At 46.3% G+C, this 26,702-nt stretch overlaps 1 protein-coding gene across 1 annotated transcript in view; it reads left to right on the forward strand.

The window, feature by feature from the left end:
• The window catches only part of KIAA2012, a gene marked incomplete at its 3' end in the record, with an annotated part of 124,556 nt that overhangs the window by 18,913 nt on the left and 78,941 nt on the right, over positions 1-26,702 (forward strand). Inside the window, 8 exon segments of the mRNA XM_081241611.1 lie at positions 2,331-2,473; positions 3,672-3,855; positions 4,459-4,601; positions 7,375-7,543; positions 11,057-11,206; positions 14,608-14,778; positions 17,579-17,679; positions 17,683-17,689. Coding sequence (XP_081097737.1) covers positions 2,331-2,473; positions 3,672-3,855; positions 4,459-4,601; positions 7,375-7,543; positions 11,057-11,206; positions 14,608-14,778; positions 17,579-17,679; positions 17,683-17,689 — 1,068 coding nt within the window.

The raw sequence follows: 26,702 nt of genomic DNA on the forward strand, positions 1-26,702 counted from the left end.
TCCAGTTAATATCCTTAGACTTTGATGCCCTAAGATCTAAAAATACTGGACTGTGGACTACAGTACTTCCATTTGAGGGTGGATCAACACTGCACACCTAAGGAATCAAGTGACTTCCCTAATTGATGCCATATATGGAGGAGTTGTCACAATCAGGCAGGAACAGAGAGGCAATATTAAATAGTGATTAAACACGTGCCCATTAGCACCAGATTCTAAGCCATGTGACCTCTCTGGGCCTCAGTTTCCTCATTTATAAACTGAAGATGACCATACCCACCTATACCTCACAGGATTGGATGTGGGACTTAAACGGGATAATGCAGTATCTGGCTCATAGCAAGTGCTCAATAAATGTTAGTTATAGACCTCCCTACCTTGTGTTTTTTAAGCATAATTGTAATGCCCAATTGCCCATGATCACAGGGACCAAAAATCAACTTGTAAGGAAGGAAAAATAGCTCAGAGACTATAGCCTGAACCCTGAGAGATGGTTTGTTTTCACTTTATCTCCCCTTGGTCTCCCTCTCCCTGCCAGACACTGTACTGGAGAAAGTAGCAAAAGTCCTGGCTGCAAATCTCAGATCCCCCAACAATGTGATGTTGGCTAAGTCACTTATGCTTTGTGCATCCTTAGTTTGCTCATCTGTAAAATGGTAGTAGTGGTGTCTGCGTTCCACTCTCTCTGGGTTGTTGTAAAAAACCATAGGAGAAGACACAGGTGAAAAAGCTCTCCAAGAGCTCTAAATTACTACCCCCATGCACACTATTTGGGTAATCTGAACCCATATTTGAGATAGAGAGAGACCAAGTAGTGTGGTCTCCTTTCAACAACTGAAACTTCCAATACCTTGCTTGCAAACCTATTTCTGTTAAGCATAGATAAATGAGCCAGAGATGGTGTTTACTGAGAAGAATCTTGGTTTCCCTCACATAGATTGAGTCATATATTCAATATCACCCAGGATACAGCCAAAGGGAAGAATGCCTCTCTATATCCTCCTGCCCCAGAGCACCCTGCTCCAACTTAGCCAGTCGGCCATATAATACCATTCAGCAGGTGAGTGGCCATTTGGCCAGAGTTTCACTTCCTCTACCCTCAGAAATGCATTCGGCTCCCTGGTGAATCTGACCAGGAAGGATGGCCCTGAAGTCCATCTTGACCCCAAAGGATCATTCTAGAACACACAGAAAGGTCTTTAGTGCTACATCCTATATGAAGTTGAGGCTTTCTTGGGAGCAGGCCTAACGTGGCCCTGGGCCACCCGAGATTCAGGGATTCCCTGGGTCACTAAAACCTGAGCAGTCCCCCTGAACCTACGCCTGAGTCTGCATCTGCCCCACCAACACTCTCAGCATCAGCTCAGACCCAAAGTAGCCTTCAGGAGCCAATGGGCAGAGGAAGGGGAGCTGCGGGGAGGGAGAAGTCCCACAGAGAAGCACTTGGCTCTTGACCCAATGACACCAAGGATGAGAATGATGTAAGGAATGACAAGGGTTGGGGAGTATGGGGGACAGTGAGGCTGGCTGGGAGCCTCCAGAAGCCCAACGCTCCAACATACACAGAGCCCCTGAGGGCTTCAAGCGCCTCTGGTTGAAAGACAGCCCCGCATGGAGCTGCAAGCAGAGAGTGGAGGTGTTGCTAAAGCGGCTCCAAACAAGGAAAGTTTGCCAGACTGTTTCAGCAATAAATCTACCTTGAGTAAGTGATGAAAATAGCTGCAGGACCCTTTAAACCATCGATGAAAGATTTGTTAACTATGCTGGAGTCATCTGTTGACTCAGATCCTTCCTGAGGGTTACACAGACAGGGTAAGTGCAGATTGCTAAGCAGTGCATTTGCCTGAGTTTTTCTACAAGTAAATGAACAGCAGACATCCCAGGAAATCAAGCGCTTCAGACTGAGCATCTCAGTGACAATAGAGCAGGGCTGCAGGTCACCCCGCCATCATCACACCTCTGTTATCCCCTAGTCCCTCACAGTTTACAAAGGGGTGTCATATTCATGATCTTATTTGAGCCCCAGACTACTCTGCAAGGAAGCAAGAGCAAGAAATTAGTATCCCCATTTTACAGATGAGGAAACTGAGTCCATGAAACAAAGACTCAACCTTGAGCCTCCTGACTCTTAAAGCAGTTCTGTTCCACTGACCTGGCTGCCACTTCCGTGGAGGCACTAGCAGAAATACAGTAATAAGGAGGGAGGAGGAACGAGGGCCTTGATCGACACTTTTGCTCAGAAAAGCAAGAAGGAAGGCAGTTTGGAAGCAGCTAAGAGCATCATACCCATCTCTGGGCTTGTGAACTTGACCCACTGTTCACCTTTGCAGGTCAGCAGGGCCTGGATGAAGGGGAAGCTGGGGCTGGTGGACACGTGGACCAGGGCTCTGTAGCCAAGAACCACGGCAGCCAGGGGACTCGCTTGCCACCACTCAAGAAGCAGCCCTGGCAGGAAGATGAAACCCAGGCAGAGGTACCATTTCTAATGGGGTCCCCTCTGTCACTATTCTTCTTGACTTTAGAGATAACGCTCCCTCCCTTCACCATTTCTTGGGGTCCTCCAGAGAAGAGAAGAGTACTTTGAGCCTACTGACCCGTTTCCCAAAGTGTCACCTGTGGAACCCTAGCATTGCCAGATGCTCCATGCAAAAAAAAGGGTTTCTTGGCCAAATACATTTGGGAAATGCAGCACACCATGTCCTCCTCCCAGAGAGTCACAGTGCACAGCTGACCATGGACCATAGGTAGTTCTATAGGTAAAGTGGCTGGTTTAGCTTTAACTCATGGTTTTCCAATCTTACTTAACCACAGATCCTCCCTACACTCTTCACCCCATCTAGGCAGCTCTAGTCTTCTCTAGAAAAAAAGAGCTTTTTTGGCCTTAGAGTTGGAAAAGCCTTGTTTTGAGTCCTGCATCTTGCTAGCTGTGGTGACTAACTTAACTAACTTTGAACCTGAATGACCTCTTTTGTAAAATGGAGCTGTTATCATACACACCTCCCAAGGTTGCTATGAGGATTAAATAAGTTAAAATGTAAAAATGCTTTCTAAACTCTAAGGCCTGTGTGTGTGTGTGTGTGTGTGTGTGTGTGTACAAGGCGACAGTGGTTCAAAGAAACGTAGACAACACGTGCTCCTATCTTGAATAAACATGTATGACTTACAAGCAGGTCACACGCCAATGAAACAGGAAAGGGGGAGAAGAGAAGTACCACCTAGTGGGAGAGAAGAGACATTTTATGATGGACAAAGACAATGATACTAGCGTGAATATACTTAATGCAGAACTATACACTTAAAAATGGTTAAAATGATAAATTTTATGTTATGTCTATTTTACTACAATAAAAAAAAGTTTGCCAAAAAGAAAAGACAGTGATACTAATGCTTGATTTTTAATTTTTTGATTTTGATTTTTAAATTTTTTGCAAGAAAGCACTATATGTCAGGCATGGTTAAATGTCATTCTCTCTATGACCAATAACAAAATGTTTTATTATAATAAACATAATGAAACATCTTGCCATTATAACCATGTTTTTCGTCCCAGGCTGCTAAGGAGATTTCCTCCTTGGAACCACCAGTCTAGCCACAAGGTCTGACTGTCATAGGAACCTGCTCTGTTCCATTACAAAACCTGTTTTCAGGGATGCGTATCTGTCGTTCCCTAGGACACGTCAAAAGGGAATCACCGTTGTATCCACGCTTCAAAGGAAAGCCACCATGAGAAAACACAGCAGACCTCCAGGGGGGCCCTTGCGCATGCCCGCATCCATCATTCTGCGCTCCTGCGTGACAAATCCCACACGACATTCTACGGAGGCGCCTTCCCCAACAGGAAGGCAGATCTCAGAGGTAAGAAGCCAAATATCTTGTTGATCTCGGTGAAACCTGATCCTGCAGAGAGCACTGAGGCAGGCTGAGTGTCACTTCCTCATGCCACTCACCTTAGAAAATAACTGCCAAAGTACAGCTGGAGGTAGGAATGAGACCAGTCCTCAACCGCACACATTCCGCAGTCGGACTGCCTGCCCTCAAATTACCCCCACTTACTAACTGTGACCTTGGGCAAGTTCTTCAATCTTACCGAGGCTCCGTTTCCTCATCTGTAGAATGGGAATAATAATAATACCTCCATAAGGCTCTTATGGGGATTCAGTTAATGCATATAAAATACTTTGCATGATTCTTGTCCCATAGTTAACACTTAATACATAGTAACTATTATTATGATCGTTATTATTCTCCCCATCACCTGACTCAGCCAACAAGAACCCAACCCAGATAATGAGATCAGGGCTCCCTGAAGCTGCCTCAGCCAAAGCCATGGCTGGCTGAGTGCCTCGGCACTCTCTTTGCCTCTCTTCCCATTAACGCAAAAGAGATAAAAGTTGAAAGTCAACTGTCCATCCCCACACCGGCAACTAATAAGTTCTTGTTCCCATCCTGTTTCTACAGACAAACAAGGGAATATGAAACTCCACCAGGGCAGAAGCAGCCACTTGTTCCAGGAGCCTCCTGCTGAAAGATGTCTTTTCCCTCCTGTAGCATCTGCCACTGGCTCAGAAAAAAAAACATCTGGAGAAGTGAGGAGGAAAAAGGTTGTTTGTGTGTGTGTGTGTGTGTGTGTGTGTGCGCGCATGTGCTTTTAAGCATGCGCGCACTTAAAAGATTAATCTCAATCTAGGAATGAGGTGACTCAAAGGGATGTCTCAGAGAACAGGCCTTACTGGCTTCTGAGCTCACCGGGTGGAGCTGGACTAAAGCTGTAGTAATTTACTAAATGTTGGAAATAGTGAAGTACAGGAAATTTCAGCTGCCGCCGATTAAAGCATTACGGTGTTAACCAAACTTTCTGGTGCCAACAGAATCCTTTTTTCTGTTAAGGGGCTGAGGTTTCTCTGTAAGCATGTAAGGATAGAATTTGAGTTTGTAAGCAGCTGACCCACTTCAAACTCAAAATGCTGGAACCCAGAAACGGTTTTGCTTAATTTGAGGGTCTGTGGGCTTCCCTGGTGGTGCAGTGGTTGAGAGTCCGCCTGCCGTTGCAGGGGACACGGGTTCGTGCCCCGGTCCGGGAAGATCCCACATGCCGCAGAGCGGCTGGGCCTGTGAGCCATGGCCGCTGAGCCTGCGCGTCCGGAGCCTGTGCTCCGCAACGGGAGAGGCCACAACAGTGAGAGGCCCGCGTACCACCAAAAAAAAAAAAAAAAAAAAAAAAAATTGAGGGTCTGTCACCTTTGAAAATGTAGGATAAATTTTGCAGGTTTATCAACCCCCTTCAGAAGTCAGGTACACCTTCCTTAAAGATGTCCTTTGCTGTCTCTGGCCTGGTCCTGCCTTGAAATTCTGTGTGGGTCTTCAGTTTGGTTGGGAGGCACCTGTGCTGAGTGGGAATGAGCAGGGACTCTGGAATGATCTGCCCGTGGCAGCTGTGTTACTTGAGCCAGTGGCTCACCACTCTGAGCTATAGTGACCTCCTCTGTGCACACAGATAATAATGCCAGCCTCACAGGGCTGATGGAAGGATGAAAGGAGATGAAGCATTTATGTGAAAGTAGCTTGTATCCAACTGGAAACAACAGCAGCGTTCGTTCATGGTGGGGACTCATGCCATCTGAAGTAGTTCTGAGGAGCCATGGGCACACCAGGTGGTCCCGGTGCCAGTGAGGGAGGTCGTTTTCAGCCTGTTCAGGATTTTCTCAGATTTCCCATGTCTAAACTGATCTAAACCTTTCCATTCATACCAGAAGGGCATCTGTCTTCCCAGGTTCCTTTGAACCAGGAGTAAACAGCAGGCCTGACCTGCCAGGGTCACTCAGGCCTAAGGAAAGCCCTCAGTCTCACACCCAGTTCAGCCCAGAACTGAGCCATGCTCAGAGGACAGGAGTCCCTTCCCTCAACCCATGTATATGATTTAGCAGAGGAAAGCAATATTTTCCACTATATTAAAACTCTGTAAATTTTTAATTACAATAGAGAAATTAAGGCTTGGCTTATCAGCCATAACTCGCACAAACCATTTGAGTTTCCACATAGATTTCCCAATGCAAACCTTGTCAAACAAAATACACAAGGTCAGTATTCAGAAGAGGGCAGTTGGTGGGCAGCTGGCACCTGAACAGTGGAGGGCTCCAGGGACATAAATATGCTACGTGCATGTGTTGGGTTAATCATTTTCTTAATGTCTCACAATTCTACATATTACCCTGAATATACTTGGGTGAATTTCCTTCCTCATTCAACTCTAAACACGTTAGGATACTTGTGTGTGTTTCTGATCTTTTTTTCTTTTTGAACACTAAAAAAGTGAGAGACGTTTTTATTTTTCCTCCTGTGAAATTGAAGTCCCTGAACCCAGCACACATATACATTTCATAGAGCCAAGTTCATATGTTAAAAGCTGCAAACTAAAAGGAGAAATTTTCAGCAACTTCTGAATAATTGGAAACAGGAGACTCTAAGTACTGCCCGCAGCTCCTTTCTCTCTCTCTCTCTCTCTCTCTCTCTCTCTCTCTCTCTCTCTCTCTCTCCATATACATATACACATACACCACACACACACATATGTTTTGGGGTTTTTTGGACATAAAAAAACTGGGTTACAGTTGTGGCTGATTCTGACACACAGTGATTTTTTTTCTAGCTATGTTCATATTACAGACGTGTGGAGACACCTAGGTATTCTGCTAGTGGCAAGGTTAGGTATTAAACCCTAATGAAAGAAGAGTCTTCTCTCAAAGAAATATCATAGAAAAAAGCCTAGTTCCAAACACTGTTGTAACTACATATAATTAACTCATTTAATCCTCATGGCAACTTATGAGGTGGGCAGTATGATTACCCCCATTTTACAGAGGAAGAAATTGAGGCTTAGAGAGATGACATGAGGAAAGCAAACACAAATGTGTATTCCTATTTTCTGCCCTTTCTTACCTACAGGTTTGCACAGTCCACAATCTGAGCCATACTTTTATCTCTTGACGACACAAGCCAAGATTTCTCCTTCTCCGGACACGGAAATCTCAGCTCTATCATTTTAATCTGGCTCAGTTTCCCGACTGCAAAAGAAAGACTGTATTTCCTCACAAAGGCTCTTGAATTTACCACATTTATACTTCTCAGAGCAATCAGAGGCTGGGTTAACGGGTGCATAACCAAGTTCCCATGAAGCAAAGCAGCCCTACTCTAGTGAGTTGACCAGTTTTCAGGTCTGTCAGCTTTATCTCCCAGCCCTGGGTACAGAAGCGACATTACACTCAGCAGCTTCTGATGCTGGAGATTCAATAAGATACAATGTCATTTATCCCTTGCAGGCAGCAGGATTTAGATACCTGCCAGATGGGGGTGTGTTTGTTTTTACATTTTCTCCAGGCACCAAAGGCTTTGAAATCACCTCCTATCTCAGAGGAATCACCCAGAGTCCTGGACCCCCTGAGGAGTCAACTTAAAGCCAATAAGCCCCCAGCAGAGGTCTTCATCTTCCCCGTGGAGATTCATTTCCATACCCAACACCCCCCAAAAGGAAAGGCACAAAGAAGAGGTAGGTCCCTGTGACTGGGTCTCCTGAGGGAACCCGGCAGGCCAGGAAGGATTGGGGTGTGGGTCCCGCTGACGCAGCCCTCTCCTAAATCGTGGCTGACACTCTTAAGGGTCACCCCCTTGAGAGAACGTTTTTTAAAGAAAGAAAAAGGATAAGTCTACAAGTAGTTCTCTTCTGGTCATATTCAACTCAATTTTTAAAATATTTATTGAGTCCTCATCAGGCAGAGCATTTTGCTAAACTGTGGAAGAAAATGGAAGTCAGCCATACACATAAATTAAGTCCAATGCACCGTAGATGTTATAAAGGTGCAAGAATTTTCAGGCAGCTTACAACAAATAAATGCAATATATTAAGAAGGACAAATAAAATTGAAATTGAAAAAATAAAACACCTGGTTAAAAAGAGTAGAGAAATAGATGTTATCGGACATCTTGGGATGAATTCATTGCTTTTGGTAAGCACTGGATTTAGATGAGTTACCTGGCAGCCAAGATAAAGAGGATATTTGGATCTTTGGACCTTTGCTTTATAAAAGAAAGATAAAAGTTTGTCTGAAGAGCCATTTTCCTGATTTTTTGTAATTTATTTTATTGAGGTATAGTTGATTTACATTGTTGTGTTTATTTCTACTGTACAGCAAAGTGATTCAGTTATACACATATATACATTCTTTTTCATATTCTTTTCCATTACGGTTTATCACAGGATATTGACTATAGTTCTCTGTGCTGTATAGTTCTCTGTGCTGTTCTCTGGACCTTGTTGTTTATCCATCCTGTATATCATAGTTTACACCTGCTCATTCCAAACTCCCCGTCCTTCCTTTCCCCACTGCCCTCCCCCTTGGCAACCGCAAGTCAGTTCTCTATGTCTGTGAGTCTATTCCATTTTCCTGATTTTGAATTAGGTACCATTATTATGTAACGTTAGATGATTTCTACAGTCCTTGTCAGGGAAGAGATTTTGAGCTTCTAAGCAAAGTGCTAAGAGAGTACAGGTAAGGGAGAGAGCAATTCCAACTGGGACTTAGAAAGGCTTTTGAAAGAGGCTTCTGAGTGACTGCTCAGCTCACCCGGCACCCTGCACAAGGAGAAATTCTTTCTGACCTTCCCAAGCCATTCCACATTCTTGCCCCTGGGACTTTTCTGGGCAAGCTGAGGCAAAAGGCAACTCTCTAAACAGCTGACTCCAATTTTGAAGAAGTCCTAATTCTGAGCTTTCTAGAAACTTCAGCAAAAACGGCCACTGATTTCTCAGTTTTTGCTCTACGGCTGTTTGGAATTCTCACTATGAAAAAGGATGTCTGTTAATCTTAAAAGACCAGTCAATGGAAGGGGTCATAAGGGAACTTTCTGAAGTGATGAAAATGTTCTAAATCTTGGTTGGTTGCATGGATATATACATTTGTCAAAACTCATTGAACTGTACACTTAAGATCTGCACATTTCACTCCGTAGATATTAACTTTCAAAAAAAAATTACTTAGCTCCTTAAAAAAACACATAGTATTACAGTATTTTTAAATGTAGGTTTTTCTTATTATTCAGGTAGGATGAGGCCAGTAGAGATCAGGAGACAACTGCCAGTGAAAAGACAGTCTGTTACAGTTCGCAAGAGGAGAGGGCATGCCATGCCCCTCGAGGCCACATGGAGAAGAACCAGGGTCAGCTAGGAAGCAGAAGGGCTGGCGGGGGTGGGGGGGGCGTGTGGGATGGGCAAGAGTCTTTTTTTTTTTTTTTTTTTTTTTGCGGTATGTGGGCCTCTCACTGTTGTGGCCTCTCCCGTTGCAAAGCACAGGCTCCGGACGCGCAGGCTCAGCGGCTCACGGGCCCAGCCGCTCCGCGGCATGTGGGATCTTCCCGGACCGGGGCACGAACCCGTGTCCCCTGCATCGGCAGGCGGACTCTCAACCACTGCGCCACCAGGGAAGCCCTGGGCAAGAGTCTTTATTGCATTTTTGGCAGGAAGGCACGGGCGAGGCAGGGCAAGCAGGCTGAGCCGGTTTGGGATTGGCTAGTTTGAAAGGTCTGGGCAGGCTCCGTGCATCAGGGCTGTCCTGGTTGTCTGGTACCTGGCCCTGGGGTCATGAAGGCAGGGGGATAGTGGCCTGGAAGTGTTAAGGAGGTCATGGCTGGGGAGGGGGGGAGGGGCTCTAGATTGGTTGGTTTCCATATGAAATGTGCACTTGCAGGTGGTCCTTTACTGTCTCTAGGAACTGGCTAGTCCTGGGAGGGACAGCCTCCCCAGGGTGAGTAAGGTCCCAGATGTCAAAACACTAGAATAAAAAGATATGCTTACTGATTCACTTTGCTGTACACCTGAAACTAACACAACATTGTAAATCAACTATACTCCAATTTTAAAAAAAAAGACATGCTTAATATACAAAAAGACAGGACTATTTCAGGATTTGGTTAAATCCTGATTATCTCCCATGATGACCCTGGAAGGAAGGTCACCGGGCCATCATGGACCAGATTCTTAAACCTATTAGATCCACTGAGCTTGCCAACACACTGACAAATGAAAAATAGGAATAAAATATACAGAAAGTGAATCCATTGAGTTCTTCCTTCTTTTGTATGTCAGTGAGGACTCCTTCAGTAACAAGTGTTAGAAGCCTAACTCAAACTCTCTTAAGCAAAAAAAGAAATGTATTCACTCATGTAATTGGATAGTGCAAGGATCAGCCAACTCCAGGCTCAGCTGGATCCAGGCCTCAGAAAATGTCCTCTGGGCACTATTTGTCTGAGTCTCTCAGCTCTGTTAGCCTTTCCTCTCAAGCACGTTGTCCCCATGTGGTGGTAAAGATGGCCTCCTGCAATTCCATGACAACTTGTTAACCCCGGTAGAAAGGATATGCCTCTTGGACTTCCCTGGTGGCACAGTGGTTAAGAATCCGCCTGACAGTGCAGGGGACACAGGTTCGAGTCCTGGTGCGGGAAGATCCCACATGCCGTGGAGCAACCAAGCCCGTATGCCACAACTACTGAGCCTGCGCTCTAGAGCCCGCTAGCCACAACTACTGAGCCCACACACCACAATTACTGAAGCCCCCGCACCTAGAGCCCATGCTCCGCAACAAGAGAAGCCACAGCAATAAGAAGCCCACGCACAGCAAGGAAAGTAGCCCCCACCCGCTACAACTAGAGAAAGCCTGTGCTCAGCAACAAAGACCCAATGCAGCCAAAAATAAATAAATGAATAAATAAATTTATTTTAAAAAAGGAAGGATATGCCTCTTAAAAGCTCTTGCAAAAAGTACCAAAATTGCCTGTGATTGGACAGGCTTGGGCTGTGTGCCCACCCCGGACCCAGTCACCGTGGCTAAAGCAATGAGGTGCTCTCATTAGCCAGGCTGCAGTCACTTGCCCATCCCTGGAGTCAGGGAACGGACCACCCAAACCACATAATCCGTTGAGTGAGAGAAAGATGGGTCCCCAAAAAGAAGAGACAGCTGGCAAAAACCACAGATGTCTACTACAACTTGGCTTTCTCTTTGTCTCCTAGGTGCTCCACACCCTGAGTCAGCACCAGAAACAGAAGAAGAGTCCAGGCCTTTATGGAGGCCTCCCCTGAAGCAGGTGCCCCTGAAAAGGCCAAGGGAATTAACAGTACATCTCCCAGTAGACACAGGGAGGGACCCACTCTCGCCTCAAGGTAGCTATTCCTTCCCTCCAGCATCCCACAGGGATCTCACTCCAAAGGAGAGCAAGGCAAGACACATCAGGGTCCTCAGCCATAAAAAGCAGGCTAGAGGGACTTCCCTGGTGAAGCAGTGGTTAAGAGTCCGCCTGCCAATGCAGGGGACACGAGTTCAAGCCCTGATCTAGAAAGATCCCACATGCCGCGGAGCAACTAAGCCCGTGCACCACAAGTACCGAGCCTGTGCTGTACAGCCCGCGAGCCACAACTGTGGAGCCGTGCTCCTAGAGCCTGTGCTCCGCAACAAGAGAAGCCACTGCGATGAGAAGCCCGTGCACCACAACTCACCCCAACTAGAGAAAGCCCGCGCTCAGCAACGAAGACCCAACGCAGCCAAAAATTAATTAATTAATTAATTTTTTAAAAAAAAGAGGCTAGAAGGGAGGCCACTCCTCCCCGGCCACTTGAAGATGGCTTCTGCTCAGGCAGCTGCTGCCTTCACCAAAGTGCTGCAGTGAAACCAACTTCCTGTCTAGCTCACAAGTTACTTACTCACTAAATCAAACCCCCTACTAATATTTCCTGGTTGCAGATGTAAAACAGCACCAAACTTACTACGTATTTGCTGCATGCTCTATAGTTTCTCCCATGTTTTTAACCAATGGAATTTCATTTCTAATCTATTTGGGACTATTCACGAGAAGTTCATAATATCAACAAAAGGCATTACTCCAATTTTTCAGAACATCACGTGGACATCTGAAATTATACACATGAGTGCATCAAAGTGTATATTTTTATGTGTTGATAGGTTGGAAACAATGGGCCCTATTTAGAAAGCTCTACATTTTCACAAAACTGAAGCTCCTTCCCCAAGGGCAACATGACAGTATCACAAGTGCTAGGGGACCTCTGAGTGGAGGTAATCAGAAGTAGAAGGATGAACATTCACACTTAAGGAGTTCTTCCTCAGTGCCAGGCACTGGCCTCAGGTTTTAACACTCACAACAGTCCTACCCTCATTTCACAGATCAGAAATCTGAAGCCCTGGGAGATCAGTGACTTGTTCGAGGTCACACAATTGTAAGTGGCCTCGCTGGGCTTGGAGCTGAGGCCTTCCAGTGCCAGGATCTGTGCTCTTATTCATTATACTGCACTGCCTCTCAGAATTAAAAAGAAAAAAAAATGAACCCAGGTCAGGATGTTCTTGAGACATTTCCGTTTTGAGAACGTCCTTTGATTATTGAGGCAGGGGCTTGTTTACCGTCTCTCTTAAGTGAGAGTTAATCATCCTAAAGACTTCGAAGTATTTTTTTAAAATCCACATATGGGGACTTCCCTGGTGGTCCATTGGTTAAGAATGTGCCTTCCAATGCAGGGGACGCGGGTTAGATCCCTAGTCAGGGGACTAAGATCCCACGTGACGTGGGGCAACTAAGCCTGCGCGCTCTAAAGCCCGCGTGCCACAACTAGAGAGAAGCCCGTGCCACAATGAAGATCCCGCGTGCTGCAACTAAGGCCCAATGCAACCAAATAAATAACAAATAAATCATTTTTTTTAAAAATCCTCATATGGCAAGGGTCACTCTGTGTGCAGACAGGTAAGAAAGCAGCTTTGCCCCTGTGCACCACAACGTCAGGGGCACAGCCTGAGCCACCAGGAGGGATGGGCAACACCAGGGAATTTCATCTTTGGGGCTGCTCACCTCACACTGCCCTCCACTTGTTTTGAGCTGCCATGTCCACTGGGGACCCAGTACCTAGAGCTTGTCCATCCTCTGCTACCCTGACAGGAGGAAGCTGGGCTAAGAAGTCCCTGGTACCTTGGTTAGTTCAGTACGTTAGTTCAGTGTGTGACTCAACTGGGTAGTAGATGCATGAAAAAAAAGAAAAAAAGGTCTAAAGAGGCAAGATTTTCATGGCAATCTTTCTCACACAGGCGTCCCTGGAGGAAGGGTGTTTAGAACTAGTCAGTGGGACTCTCATTGCTCCAGAGGTTGCACAGACCCATTTACGTGCTTAGCCCTGGATTGTTTCACTTCTCGTATCATAAAAATGAAGGCAGATTTTTTATACGCACATACACACATACATATTTTATTTTATTGCTGAACCATCCGAGACTACACTGCAGACTTTGTACATTTCATCCCTTATCGGCGCGTACCTCCCAAGAGCAAGGCTATTCTCCTTGTAACCACAGTACAATTATCACATTCAAGAAAACTAACATTGATGTAATACTATTTTCTAATATATAGTCCACATTCGACTTCCTCTAATTACACCAGCCATATGCCGTACAGTTGCTGTTCCCCCGATCAACCCAGGATTCCACTCAGGATCATACACGGTACTGAATTGCCACATCTCTTTCGGATCTTTTCATCCGGAACTCTTCCCCGGTCTCAGGTTTCAGGACACTGACATTTGTGAAGAGCTTAGGCTAGTTGCTTTACAGAATTATCCTCAGTTTAGGTTTGTTTCCCCATGATTCGATTCAGATCAAACACTTTTGGCAGGAATGGCACGTTGGTGACGTGTGCTTCTCGGTGCATCACATCAAGGGACACAGAATATCCCTGTATATTAATTCCGTTTGTTATAAGTTGTTCCATGATAAGCGATGTTAAATTGCATTATTTGGTTAAAGAGATGTCTTCCTCCGTTGTAAAGACACCTCTTCCCTTTGTAAATAAGTAGCTTGGGATACTTGGAGACTGTGTGTGAAGCCAGCCTTTAAACACAAACACCAAGAGTGTGTTGAACATGAAATAAAGACCACTCTCTCTGAGATTAAGACAAGGTCCCAATCACTTTTAGATTACTGGGTTTTCCCTCCCTAGAGCAGAGCCAGTTTTGGGAAGGAGTGAGAGAAAGAACAGGGATGGAGGCCAAGACGTGCTTTGTGGAGTTTATCATCCATCCTGTTACCCTCTAACTACCATCTAGAAGGGGCTACTTTGTACTTTATGACCTGGAGGAGTCATGAGATCACTGGTTCTGCTTAGAAGAATTGCTTTGTGGTTGGAACTCTGTAGCCAACAGTCCCATGAGCTTTAACGCTGGGGTCTCCCCAGTTAGGGAAGGACCTTGCAGCCTCCCTAGCCTTTCTCCCATCTCAGGAGCCCATCAATAGGATGAGGATGACAGCAACCACTGGTCAGTTCCTCCCAGTTCTTGGAGGTTCCCCAACAGTAGGGCTGCTATTCTAGCCAAGAGTAATCCCACCTTGGCTGTGGGAGATACCTGGCGTCTGCTCCTTAGCAGGGCTGGAAAAGAGAGACAAACTTGAGAATGAGGGGAATAAGTGATCCTAGACCCTAGGAGCCATCAACAGAATTAGAAAAGAGGTTCCTTCTCCTTCTTGCTGATCCAAATTCTCACTCATACTTTTTCTCCTTTTGCTTTTGAAGACGATGATGCTCCATCGCAGGATGGCACCCCACCACTGTCCCTGACGGAAGGAAGAAAAAGTCCAGAGAGCCAGAGGAGCCTGGACAGCCCCAGGACATCAGGCCACAGCAGCCCCGTGGGCCCCCTCCATGTGAGACGGGCCGGCGGGGCACTCCCAGCAGAAGGACAAGGTAATCACTCCCAGGGTGCATGGATGCACCCTCTTGGCTTGTCTGTGGCTCTGGGCTCATTTTAACCATCTTCCAGGGCCACAAGTAAGCTGTCTGAAAGCCACCCCATTGAAAAAGGGAAATCAGCAGTGTTTCCAACGCTGTCAGTGGGATTAACGGTCACCACGCATATTCCTCAAAAGTCAGTACATGTTTTAAGGGTTTTCTGCACCAACATGCGCTGCCAAGCTGTTCTGTGCTTTCCTCGCTCCTGGCAGCAGCGTGTGATGACACAGCTCCCTGCGCTCATCAGGGAGACTCGCTACTGGGTTTACCAGGCATTCTCAACACCGAGCCATAACCCTGCACGGGGCAAGGGAGCCTGGGGACCCTGCCAACAGGAAGAGTCCCCGGGGAGGAGTCACCCTCCGGCCCTGGGCAGAGCCTGAGGCCTGTGCACAGAGAGAAAAGGACTCTGGATTTCTACTGAAGGATGAGGCAGGCAGGGCCACACCCTCTATGACTTAGCCCCACTCAGAGTTCTTATCCTTAAGGGCCGACAGTCCAGGAGGAAACTAAGACAGTGCAATAACAGCTTCCATGGGGGCTTTGATCTAAATGCAGCACATAAAGCAAAAGTTGCTTAGGGTCCAAATTACCCCTGAAAATCCTTTAGGGATGGGCTTCCCTGGCGGCGCAGTGGTTGAGAGTCCGCCTGCCGATGCAGGGGACATGGGTTCGTGCCCCAGTCCGGGAGGATCCCGCATGCCGCGGAGCAGCTGGGCCCATGAGCCATGGCCGCTGGGCCTGCGCGTCCGGAGTCTGAGGCCCGCGTACCGCAAAAAAAAAAAAAAAATCCCTTAGGGAGGGGCCATGCTGGAGACCAACAAACCATTTTCTAGAAAGTGCAGCCCAATCAGCTGTTCCTCCCTCATCGGAGGATGGGCAGGCAGCTTTCTCTGACTGAGCACCAGATGAAGGAGATGGTGTGTGTTTGGGTGCCAGACAATGTGAACAAAGTATCTCTGTTAACAGCAGAATCACACTCAGGGCCTAGAGAAGCTCACACTCGAGAGGAATGTGGCAACTGAGAGCTACCAAGAAGACAACAGATACCACAGCTTTCATCCCATCCAGGCTCGCTCAGAGACAGATGCCTCACTATTTAAATCCTGCTCGCTTGCACTCCCCCTGCCCCGACCCAAGCATTCATTTATATTGGAAGCCTTGTGAGCATAAATTCAATACGTGGATCAATAATTCCATTAGGGCTTCCCTGGTGTCGCAGTGGTTGAGAGTCCGCCTGCCGATGCAGGGGACACGGGTTCGTGCCCCGGTCCGGGAGGATCCCACATGCCGCGGAGCGGCTGGGCCCGTGAGCCATGGCCGCTGAGCCTGCGCGTCCGGAGCCTGTGCTCCGCAATGGGAGAGGCCACAACAGTGAGAGGCCCGTGTACCGCAAAAGAAAAAAGAAAAAAGAAAAATAAAAAAAATAATAATAATTCCATTATGTGCTTTGCAGCTCCTCTGTTTAAGGCTGGAATTGGTCAAAGTCAAATTCTCTCTCTCTCACCAAAGAAACTTACAAACTATTTCCAGATGGAGCCTTTCTCTTACAACCTCCTCCCTTTTATATTTGCATGGCAATCATGCTCTCTTAACTTTGAGCTAATGAACTGAACTTTAGGTACAGTAGTGTCACCACCAAGGGTATTCCTAGGAGGTTGCATTGCCCAGAACAAATCACACCAAACACACACACACACACACACACCGAATTAGACACCCTTACAAAAGGAGAACCTGATTAGAATGAATGCCAGGGCTGTGACTATGACGAGTGCAGCCTGAAGCCCCAAGTGTGTAGGCTGAGTGTGTGTAAATGAATGTGTGCATGGTGGCACATGTGTGTCTTAGGGTATGTGTGTGCTTATATAGCTATGGGAGTACATGTGTATACTTGTGTGCTCATGTATGTATGTGTGATTGTGCAGGCATGCAGGCCTGCCTGCGAACAAGTACACATGTGTTGCTGTGTGTCCTTCATGTGTGATACACGTGTGTCCTTGCAGGCACACCTGCATATGTGTGCGTGCCTTGTGAGTGTGTATATATGTACGTGTGAGTGCACACCTTGGTGTGTGTTTCCGTGTGTGTGTGTGATGCCTCTGTGTATATGTGTGTTTTCACACTTGTAAGCATCCACTGTGGCTGATGGCCAGCTCTACCCCTGACCCTTTTGCCTTGGAAATGGGGAAGGTAAAGTCATAGAAACACCCTCAATCTTTCTAAGCAACTGAAATAGAGCTTCCTTCTCCTCCTTGGCCTGAGCCCCTTGGAGTCACTAAGCAGTCCCAGCATTTGATCCACAGGGCACAGCTGTGCCACTGAGTACTGCACAAAGGCATGTGACACAGCAGGAAGCAGAGGCTGGAACTACCGAGCCCTGTGCCCAGGAGCTGGGCTGCACACACTTGGAGGATGGGGCTCCCTTTCCTGCACACAAGGTGCCCCCTCCAGGCTCACCTTGTCCCTGGAGGGCTGCCTGAAACCAGAGGATTCCCCCTTTTCTAGACCTTCACAGAAGGCACGACGTAGGCTATGGCAGCCCCGCCCTGTTCATCCCACACTGACTCCAGATGATGGGGCGTGAACGCTGGCCCTGCTCTGCCGAATCCCAGGAGTGGGGCTGGCCTGCACCCTGGCAAGCACCTGAGCACACCGGCATCTGCCCGCTGGGGACTCAGGGAGCACGGTCCAGGTTCAGCCTCCCTCCCCTGCACTGGTGCTAACACTGCCCATGCTTGTGCTTATTTTCAAGAAAAATCCAGAGACCCCACACTGGGGCACTTCTTGCTGGGTCCAAATGGAGAAAACATCTGCCTGTCCCTCCCAAGGCCTACCCAAACCGAGGAGCTTCTGTAGGGTGAAGGTAAGATGATACATCCCAGGTCAGCCTCGCTTTCCTGGGGGAAGATTTTACCTGCAGCTTCCAAAACTCCCCAGCAGGAGAGACATCATTAAAAACAGACGCAAGTCAGCCAGTTTCTCCCCTCTCGCTGAACACAGGGATGCTTCTGTAGCTCAGACACAATAACCCAATGTCTGCATAACAAGTTGGCTCTTGCTAGAGCATCTGGAGAGAGACGTTCCCATGGAATGGCCTGGAGGAGGCCTAATGTGCCGTGCTGATGCCTTGATGAGGATGATAAAGCCCTCTTGGTATTTGCCCAAACTAAACACTGCCTTTTCTCTTCTTTCCAACCACCCTCCAGAGGTGGAGGTGGCTAATTGGTAATCCAATCAGTTATCCTTGTTATGTGTATTGGTTCCTTGCTGCGAATCATCTGGCTCCTGACAGATATCAAGGCAGTTTCCAAAAACCCTTCTGGCATGTTCACTTTTTGGAAAAGGGATGCTGGCTCTGGGCAATAACCATCTTGCAAAGGAAAAAAAAAAAATGAAGTCAGAGGGTGATGAGTGTCAACCACCCAGGAACCATCACGATGTGTATGCATGAGTCGTACAGCCAGCCAGCAGGCCTCTTAATGAGGGAGATTAAAATCTGCACTCGTTTGGTGGGTGATGTCATGACTGCCTCAACAAAAAGAGCATGGAATCAGAGCCAGGAGATTTGAGTAGCCCTGGCTTGTCCTCTATGTTGTCAGATGACTTTGGGTCAACCCTTCCTTGTGTCCAAGGCTCCTCTTCTCATTCGAAATAAGGGGATCGACTCCACCACCGGCAGCTATTGACTATTGCTGCATTTTATGTGTTGTGTCTGGTGCTGTGGAAGTAGCCACTTAGTACATGGATTTCCAGAAACCAGAATGCATTCGGTTCCAAATCCAGCATTAAAGAACTTCCATCACCACTTGGGCTGTCCCATGATATGAGTATAAAAATAACTTGGTTCTGAACTGGCGGAAGCAGGAGTGAGACAGGTGGAGGCCACTGTCACTGTGACACAGCTGGTACAACAGCTGGAACGCAAACACGATTCTGTTCACCTGCTGCACATTTGTCCACTCTCTTCCAAGAGAAATAGCTCCCCTTTGGGCAAAGCAAAAGCCAGAAGCAGAAAAGGAAATATTTAAGTTCCATGTTTAAGTCTGTTGTCATCTCGTCAGTATCATGTTTCGGTCATTTCGGCATCCTCAGCACTTAGCACAGTCCCTGACGCAAACAGAGCGGGATCACAATAAACGTTCATTGAAAATCTTTCAATAATTTCCCCACGAAAGAAGGAAAGAGAGAAATGAAATTTATGCTGAATAAATCGAGACTTGCCTGCCATCTTGTCTTAGGCCCATGAACAATGTATTTAATCCTACTTGCCTCTCAAACCTAAAGGCATTCACTGTGAGCTTGTTGAATAAATGAACAAATGAATCATCCGTCCTCCATATACAGCTGGTGGACCTCCAGCCTCGACAGTGATTGCATAGGGCTCTGGGAGGCAGGCAGAACCTTAACCCACATCTCCCTACAAGCGCCCATAGAACAGGCCCAGCTTTCTCAGAGTCTCTGTTAATGGGAAAGCCCTGTTTTGTTTTGCTCTGGGAAGCAGGATACTGAAAAACATTTTCAACTCCTGCAAAGGATTTGCTCCACCCACACCAAATTCTTTGCAGCTGTTTGTTCAAATGCATCTTGATCACCATCCCCACCCTACTCTTCCAGTCTCATCTCCCACTATATTCAGGCCCACCCTTTTCTCATCTGTCTGATGGCCCAAACATTCAGTCTTCCTTCTCTTATCTCCCAGCCTTTGCCCAAGTTGCCCTCAAATATTTAGAATCATTTTAAGTTCCAGGGGAAGGTTCATCTATTCTGGGATATTTTCCTCAATAAATCCACTTCATCTCACTGAACTGCTACGATGTAGCTTTCACCCATTTCTCTCTCTCAATCCCACTTTTGTGATTACTGTATTTATATGCATCCGCTTGTTGTTTAGCTCCCAAATATATTAGAAGAGTCCTAGAGATCCTCTTATCTTTATCATATGTCCAAGAAATGCGTGGACAGAATACCCCAGATGCCATAAAGGAAAGTCTGGGGGGGGGGATCATAGTTCTTTTTTAATTTAAAAAAATCTTGGGTTAAAGTGGAAATATGATCTGTCTGATCATTCTGAGACTTTCAGACTCTGCCAACATCTACTTGGAAATAAATTCTTAAGCAATTAGATCATGATATCTTGCTTTCAGATAGCATAGAAGAATGAGTATAAACCTGCAGAATAAAAAAAAAAAAAGATGTGAAGACTTGAGCTGGAATTCGACCCTCTTGGTCATGTTGGGATATTGCAACACTTAGAAAATTCAAAGGCTTAAGAAAGGAAAATTTAACTTGGAAGGATACGAGTCAAAACATTGGAACATTGGAGTTGCTTATCCTTGATTCAAATCCTTCATCTATTCTCCTAGTCACAGTGGCAGCAACAGAAGTTTTCTTTCAGAAGTTCTTTTATTCAGAAGTTCTTTATTGCAAGAAGCTCAAGAATGTCTGTGCCAGTGGTTCGGTTTGGGACTCCAGGTCCCATGCAAATTTAAATTCTTCATCTCTTTCACAGTTTCCAGTTGACACCTGCTCTTGTCCTAAAAGGATTTTTACCCCCAAAACTTGCCTTGTTTTTTGGTCATTTAATTAGCAACCTTCTCTCTTGCAACTCTTTCTTGGTATGGTGGTTTTAAAATATGTCTACAGGGCTTCCCTGGTGGTGCAGTGGTTGAGAGTCCGCCTGCCGATGCAGGGGACACAGGTTCGTGCCCCGGTCCGGGAGGATCCCACGTGCCGCGGAGCGGCTGGGCCCGTGAGCCATGGCCGCTGAGCCTGCGCGTCCGGAGCCTGTGCTCCGCAGTGGGAGAGGCCACAACAGTGAGAGGCCCGCGTACTGAAAAAAAAAAAAAAAAAAGTCTACAAATTCTTTGACACTTGTTCTTTCAAAAGGGGGAGCCCTTGGGGCTTCCCTGGTGGCACAGTGGCCCTTGGGGCTTCCCTGGTGGCACAGTGGTTGATAGTCCGCCTGCCGATGCAGGGGATACGGGTTCGTGCCCTGGTCCGGGAGGATCCCACATGCCGCGGAGCGGCTGGGCCCGTGAGCCATGGCCGCTGAGCCTGCGCGTCCGGAGCCTGTGCTGCGCAACGGGAGAGGCCACAACAGTGAGAGGCCCGCGTACCACAAAAAAAAAGGGGGGAGCCCAATTCTCCTCCCCTTGAGTGTGCGCTGGACATAGTGGCTCACCTCTGATAAATATAGAATATGACAGAAGTGACAGTGTGTGACTTCTGAGATGGTCCAACCCCAGGGAAATCCCCAGATGACTGCATCCCTGATTGGCAGTGTGACGGCAGCCTCACAAGAGACTGCACCGCAATCACAGGCCTAAGCCCCTCCCAGATTCCCATAGAAACTATGTGAGATATAGTAAGGTTTATTGCTTTAAGTCACTAGATTTGGGCATAATTTGTTTTCATAATAGATAATATACTGGTGTCATTTCCTGAGGGTCTACTTGGTAAACAGAAAAATGAAGGGTCCAAGAATATCCCAGCTGGTCTCAAAACACTGATTATTTGGGGGCAAACATATGCTAAGTGGTTGACTTTCTCTGTGTTCTCCCCATTTGTCATTTGTGATAATGTTGGTTGTGGGGACTCGTGGGTAAAAGGATCCTTCCATGTTGGTGGGATATTTGACAAAGTATGATTTTCCTTGAGTAGCCTTTCTCTTAGCAGCTTTTGCTTTAGTGAAGATGCCTAGAGATTTAAAAGTGAAGAAGCCCGGGGCTTCCCTGGTGGCGCAGTGATCAAGAATCCACCTGCCAATGCAGGGGACAGGGGTTCGAGCCCTGGTCTGGGAAGATCCCACATGCCATGGAGCAACTAAGCCCGTGAGCCACAACTACTGAGCCTGCGCTCTAGAGCCCACGAGCCACAACTACTGAGCCCGTGTGCCACAACTACTGAAGCCCACACGCCTAGAGCCCATGCTCCCAAGAAGAGAAGCCACCGCAATGAGAAGCATGTGCACCGCAACGAAGAGTAGCCCCTGCTCGCCGCAACTAGAGAATGCCCGCGTGCAGCAACAAGACCCAACGCAGCCAAAAATAAAATAAAATTAATTAATTTTTTAAAAAAGTGAAGAAGTCCATTAGATGAGACAGTGTGAGGAAGAAGAAAGAACTTTGGACTAAATATCCAAAGTCTTGGGTTTTCTTCTCAGCTCTACCACCCTGATTTCTGTGATCATTGGCAAATAAATCTACTGCTTTGGAGCTCAGCTTCTCCATATGGAGAAAGAGGAACTGGGATGAGATCCAATCCTCCCAGTGTATATCCCATAGAACTCCAAGTCCTCAGAAGGTTACCAGGCATTCTGTTAAAAAAAAAAAAAAAAAAAGTTCTGAGGCCAAATAAGTTGGAAATCAGTAGGCTAAAGCAAAGCAGAATCCTTACTGCAGGAGCCTCTACTGTGTTAATATGGATTATGGTTCCTCAAGATGAGGATATGCAATGTTTCCCAAACTTATTTGACCACTGAATTCTTTCTTGTTTTTAGTAAAGCATCATGTGCATCTAACTAGTTTTTGGAACACACTTTGGAAAATACTAAACATTATTTCTAAGGTTCTTTCCAGCTGTAATGCTGCATGTTACTAAATAACCCCCTTTCCCAAGGAGACTCTCTCCGTAGAGCAGTTCTGTTGTCTAGGTCCTGAAGCAGGATCTCAGTCATTCAATAATTCATGACTGTTCTTGCTTTCATTTTCCAAACATCAGTTCTGAATCACTGAGTCCACAATCCCTCCATCTCCAGGTAAAAAGAAGTAGAGGAAGGTAGGAGGAAGCCTGGGTGGCAATAAGGCCCTTTTGCCCAATCAGTGTTTGTTAATAATCCATAAGCAATCATGTTGGTGGATTTACCAGTTCTCAGATGTTGAAATAAAGAAAAACATGGCTGGATACGGTCGCTTGGTACCCAGCATTTCCTTCCAGTGCCCTCCTGTACTGCAAAGGCTGGAAGGCTAAAAACCACATTTCCCAGATAACCTTTGCAGTTAGGGGGTGGGATGCAGATGTGGTTCTGCCAAATAGATGCACTTGCATGAGATCTGAAGGGCAGAAGTGAGGCGGAGGCACTTTGGCTACTTACACCAGCAAGCGAGCTCGTGAAGACTGTCAAGAGGCAGCTGCTGCAGCAACTTCGTAAACACCAAGTGCTCTATAGTAGCTCCATTTCTTCTTAAAATACCTTGGTGGTTTCTGTTCTCCCCTGAGTCCTGACCCATATACTCTCCTCCCCTTGCAGAAGTTATGGGGGATTCCCATGAGGCTCGGCATGGGGCTAATTTGGGTCTGTCACATGGACCACAGGGCAGGGAAGCTGTGTTTGTCAGGACTTCAGAGGGAAGCGGGGTTCTTTCTCTCACAGCAGCGAACCCAGCACCGCATCAGCAGCCCACACTGGAAGGTGTTCTGATGGCCACCTGCAGAGAACCACTAAAAACCACTGGGGAGTCTTCTTTCCTTTGACAGAAACCTCTCATGATTCCTATAAGTACAAAGACTCCCCTCCCTCGTATTTGGCTGAAAATGTGATGTTATTGCCACTTTATGCCTTCCAAAGAAGAAAAATGTCAAAAAGAATAGTTCTCTTTGAGTCTGCTGAAAATTCTTTTTTTTAAGAAAAAAGTCAATATGAAGTGTTGAAGAATATTTAATTCCTCTTTATTTTTTGCATATGTACTTATACTGTTTCTTACAGAGCCTGTAAAGCTGTAAATTCTACCTCCCTCGCATTTTTTCTGTTTCAGAGAACCTTAGAGTTGAGATGGAATGTAGGCATCACCTTCATCAGCATTTAAGCAGGGGAAGCATTTTATCAAACAGACTTTCTGAGGACACCTATAGATAAAATGGATAAAAGCAGAGCTGCCTGGTTAAAGTAGGGATGGCCTGTGTCCCCCAACAACTTCTTCAGAGCCCAGCTAATTCTTTCCCTCCTGAAATGATTCCCGGCTGTGGGGTCTATGCAGAGTCACTAGAACTATGAGACCACAGTTTGAAAACTCTCATTTTATGGATAAGAAAACTGAGGCCCAGAGAGGTACGGTGACTTACTCAAAGTCACACAGCTTCTATGCGGCAAATCTAAGGCTCAAACCCAGATCTTCCTGCACCTACTTAAGCCAAAGCTCTTCTCACTAGAATTTACTGCCTCTAGGCCCTCTTGTCCAGGTTTCTAGGCTTCAAGGACTAGATGCAGTCCCACCTTCATTGTACCACCTCACCTGACCACCTCAGCCCACACTGATTGCTACTATCTTAGGTCAGCAGTAATTCTTACTACCTGGGTCTCTCACCAGGCACTCCCTACTTCCGCTATTTTTTTTACTCTTTTTCTTCATCCTCCTCCAAGATAGATCCCCCTCCTCTACTTCTGAATATCCCAGAGAACATCATAGGTACTCGCAGAACGTTGCCCATAAATATTGATTGAAACTGTCAGTAGCAAAGACTTACTTGTTCCCCAATATCCATTTTTCCATTACTCCTGTTATTAGCAGAATCCCCTACCATGAAGTTTAGTTGAACACAAGGCTACTTGGCTAGAAATTATATTTCCCAGCCTTCCTTGCAGCCAGGTATGGTCATATAACTGATGTGGCTGATGAAATGTGAACAGAAGTAACTTGTGCGACTGACTTCCAGGTCATTTCCTTAAAAGGAAATCACTGGGGACTTCCTTGGTGGCACAGTGGATAAGAATCCGCCTGCCCATGCAGGGGACACAGGTTCGATCCCTGGTCCGGGAAGACCCCACATGCCGCGGAGCAACTAAGCCCGGGAAGATCCCACATGCCACAACTACTGAGCCTGCGTGCCAGGCTCTGCAACAAGAGAAGCCACCGCAGTGAGAAGCCCGTGCACCACAACGAAGAGTAGCCCCCGCTTGCCACAACTAGAGAAAGCCTGCGCGCAGCAACAAAGACCCAACGCAGCCAAAAAAAAAAAAAATTTTTTTTTTAATTTTAAAAAGAGGAAACCATTGCCTTCTTCCTTTTCCCCTTGGACTTGGTTGCCGTGGTGAAGTAGCTTCAACCACGTGGAAGAGGGCAATACTCTAGGGGATGATGAAGCCATAAGATATAAGGGAGCACAGAGCCCAGATACCTTCAGGGAGCAGACCTACCCTGGGCTACCCCCTCCCTCTAGACTCTTACCTGAAACAGAAACACGTGTTTATCTTTCTGAGTCTCTTTGTTACAGCATATAATGCAACTATATATTCTTTCTTAATCTGGACAAAGCAAACCTAACAGATTTTTCTGATGAGCATGTGTTTGAATCCTCTATTGTGCTCCATTCTATCACACGTGCATTTTTCATGTTAAACTGCAATTACTTAAACTCTTCCCCTATCCTTCTAAATTAATTTTCCAAAGTTGGAGTGTAGTCTTTTCCCCCTTAGGCTATGCACTAATTGAGGCTTTCTTTTCACCATACTTTGTGATGTCTAGTGTACAGTATTTCTACTTCCCACATCTTTGCTCTGCACAGTCACCTTGCCCTTCCTCCTACCACCTAAGAAGGAAAGATGGTCAGACTAACAGGTGAAGTCTACAAGGTGTCTGTGTGTTCTGTGTAGCTTCAGAGTTAGATTGAAATTATCAGGCACAGATTTAGTCTTGTCATTTTGTTTACACATTGGGGAAAAAGAATTCAGTTTATTAAACGTTTCGTGTAACTGCACCCAAGTTTTGCCAAGCTGGGAACTTGGACCTTTTCTGTGTAGGGACATTTTAATTCTAGTTTTCATAACCTGGAGATCAGACTGTTGCTTTTGCATGATGTACATAGTGTCTCGTGACTAGAGTTTGCTTTGTTTTATAGTATCTGTACTCGTATTTTTCAAGAGCTATTTTGTAAACAGATGATGTACTTCTCCCTTGAAAACACAATAAAAAGAAAAAAGCACCAAAAGAAAAAAAATGCATCTATAATAATACCTCCCATCCTAGATGGCATTGCTTCGTGACAACCAAACCAGATCATACTTGCAGTATATAATAAAGTATTAAGTAAAATTCCAATATAAAATATCATTGGACCTAAAAGAGAGAAGACCCATAATATTGTGTCCGACTCTTTTGATCAAATGGGCAGAACGCCTACCATGTTCAAGGGAAAGAGAAGGATGTTGATATCAAGAGCAAACATGCTCAGGCACACATCATCTCATTCTATCATCCAATCATCCTTTGAAGGGAGTATCTTCATTCACATACCACAGGTGAGGAAACTGAAACACAGGAGGTTAACCCCCTTGTGCACATTGATCACACCTGGTGAGCAGCTGCGCTTATTCATTCCCAGGCCCGCCTATCCCAGATACTGTGCTCTTTTCTTCCCGCTTCCCAGGGCTCAACCCCAGGCCCTGTGGCTGCTGCCCCCAAGAACCTCACAGCCCCTGTGAGAAAAAATTCACAAGCAACTGACTCTTCTGCAAGGCAGAATGAGATGAGTGCTGTAACAGAAGTCTCAACAACACGATGCAGGGGCCTCCAAGGAAGGAGCGATGAATTCTAACCTGGGGGATGAGGACGGATTTTTGCAGAGGAATCTCTATTTGTACTGACTTTAAAGAAACTGGTAGGGAATTCCCTGGTGGTCCAGTGGTTAGGACTTGGTGCTTTCACTGCTGGGGCCTGGGTTCGATCCCTGGTTGGGGAACTAAAATCCCAACAGCCTCGAGGCACAGCCAAAATTTTTTTTTAAACAAATATAAACAAAATTCTATTAAAAAAAAAAGAAAAGAGGGACTTTCCTGGTGGTCCAGTGGGTAAGACTCTGTGTTCCCAATGCAGGGGGCCTGGGTTTGATCCCTGGTTGGGGAACTAGATCCTGCATGCATGGTGCAACTAAGAAATCTCATG

The sequence above is a fragment of the Mesoplodon bidens genome (genome assembly GCF_964165515.1).
Source record: "Mesoplodon bidens genome assembly, chromosome: 8".
In the NCBI taxonomy this organism is placed as follows: domain Eukaryota; kingdom Metazoa; phylum Chordata; class Mammalia; order Artiodactyla; family Ziphiidae; genus Mesoplodon; species Mesoplodon bidens.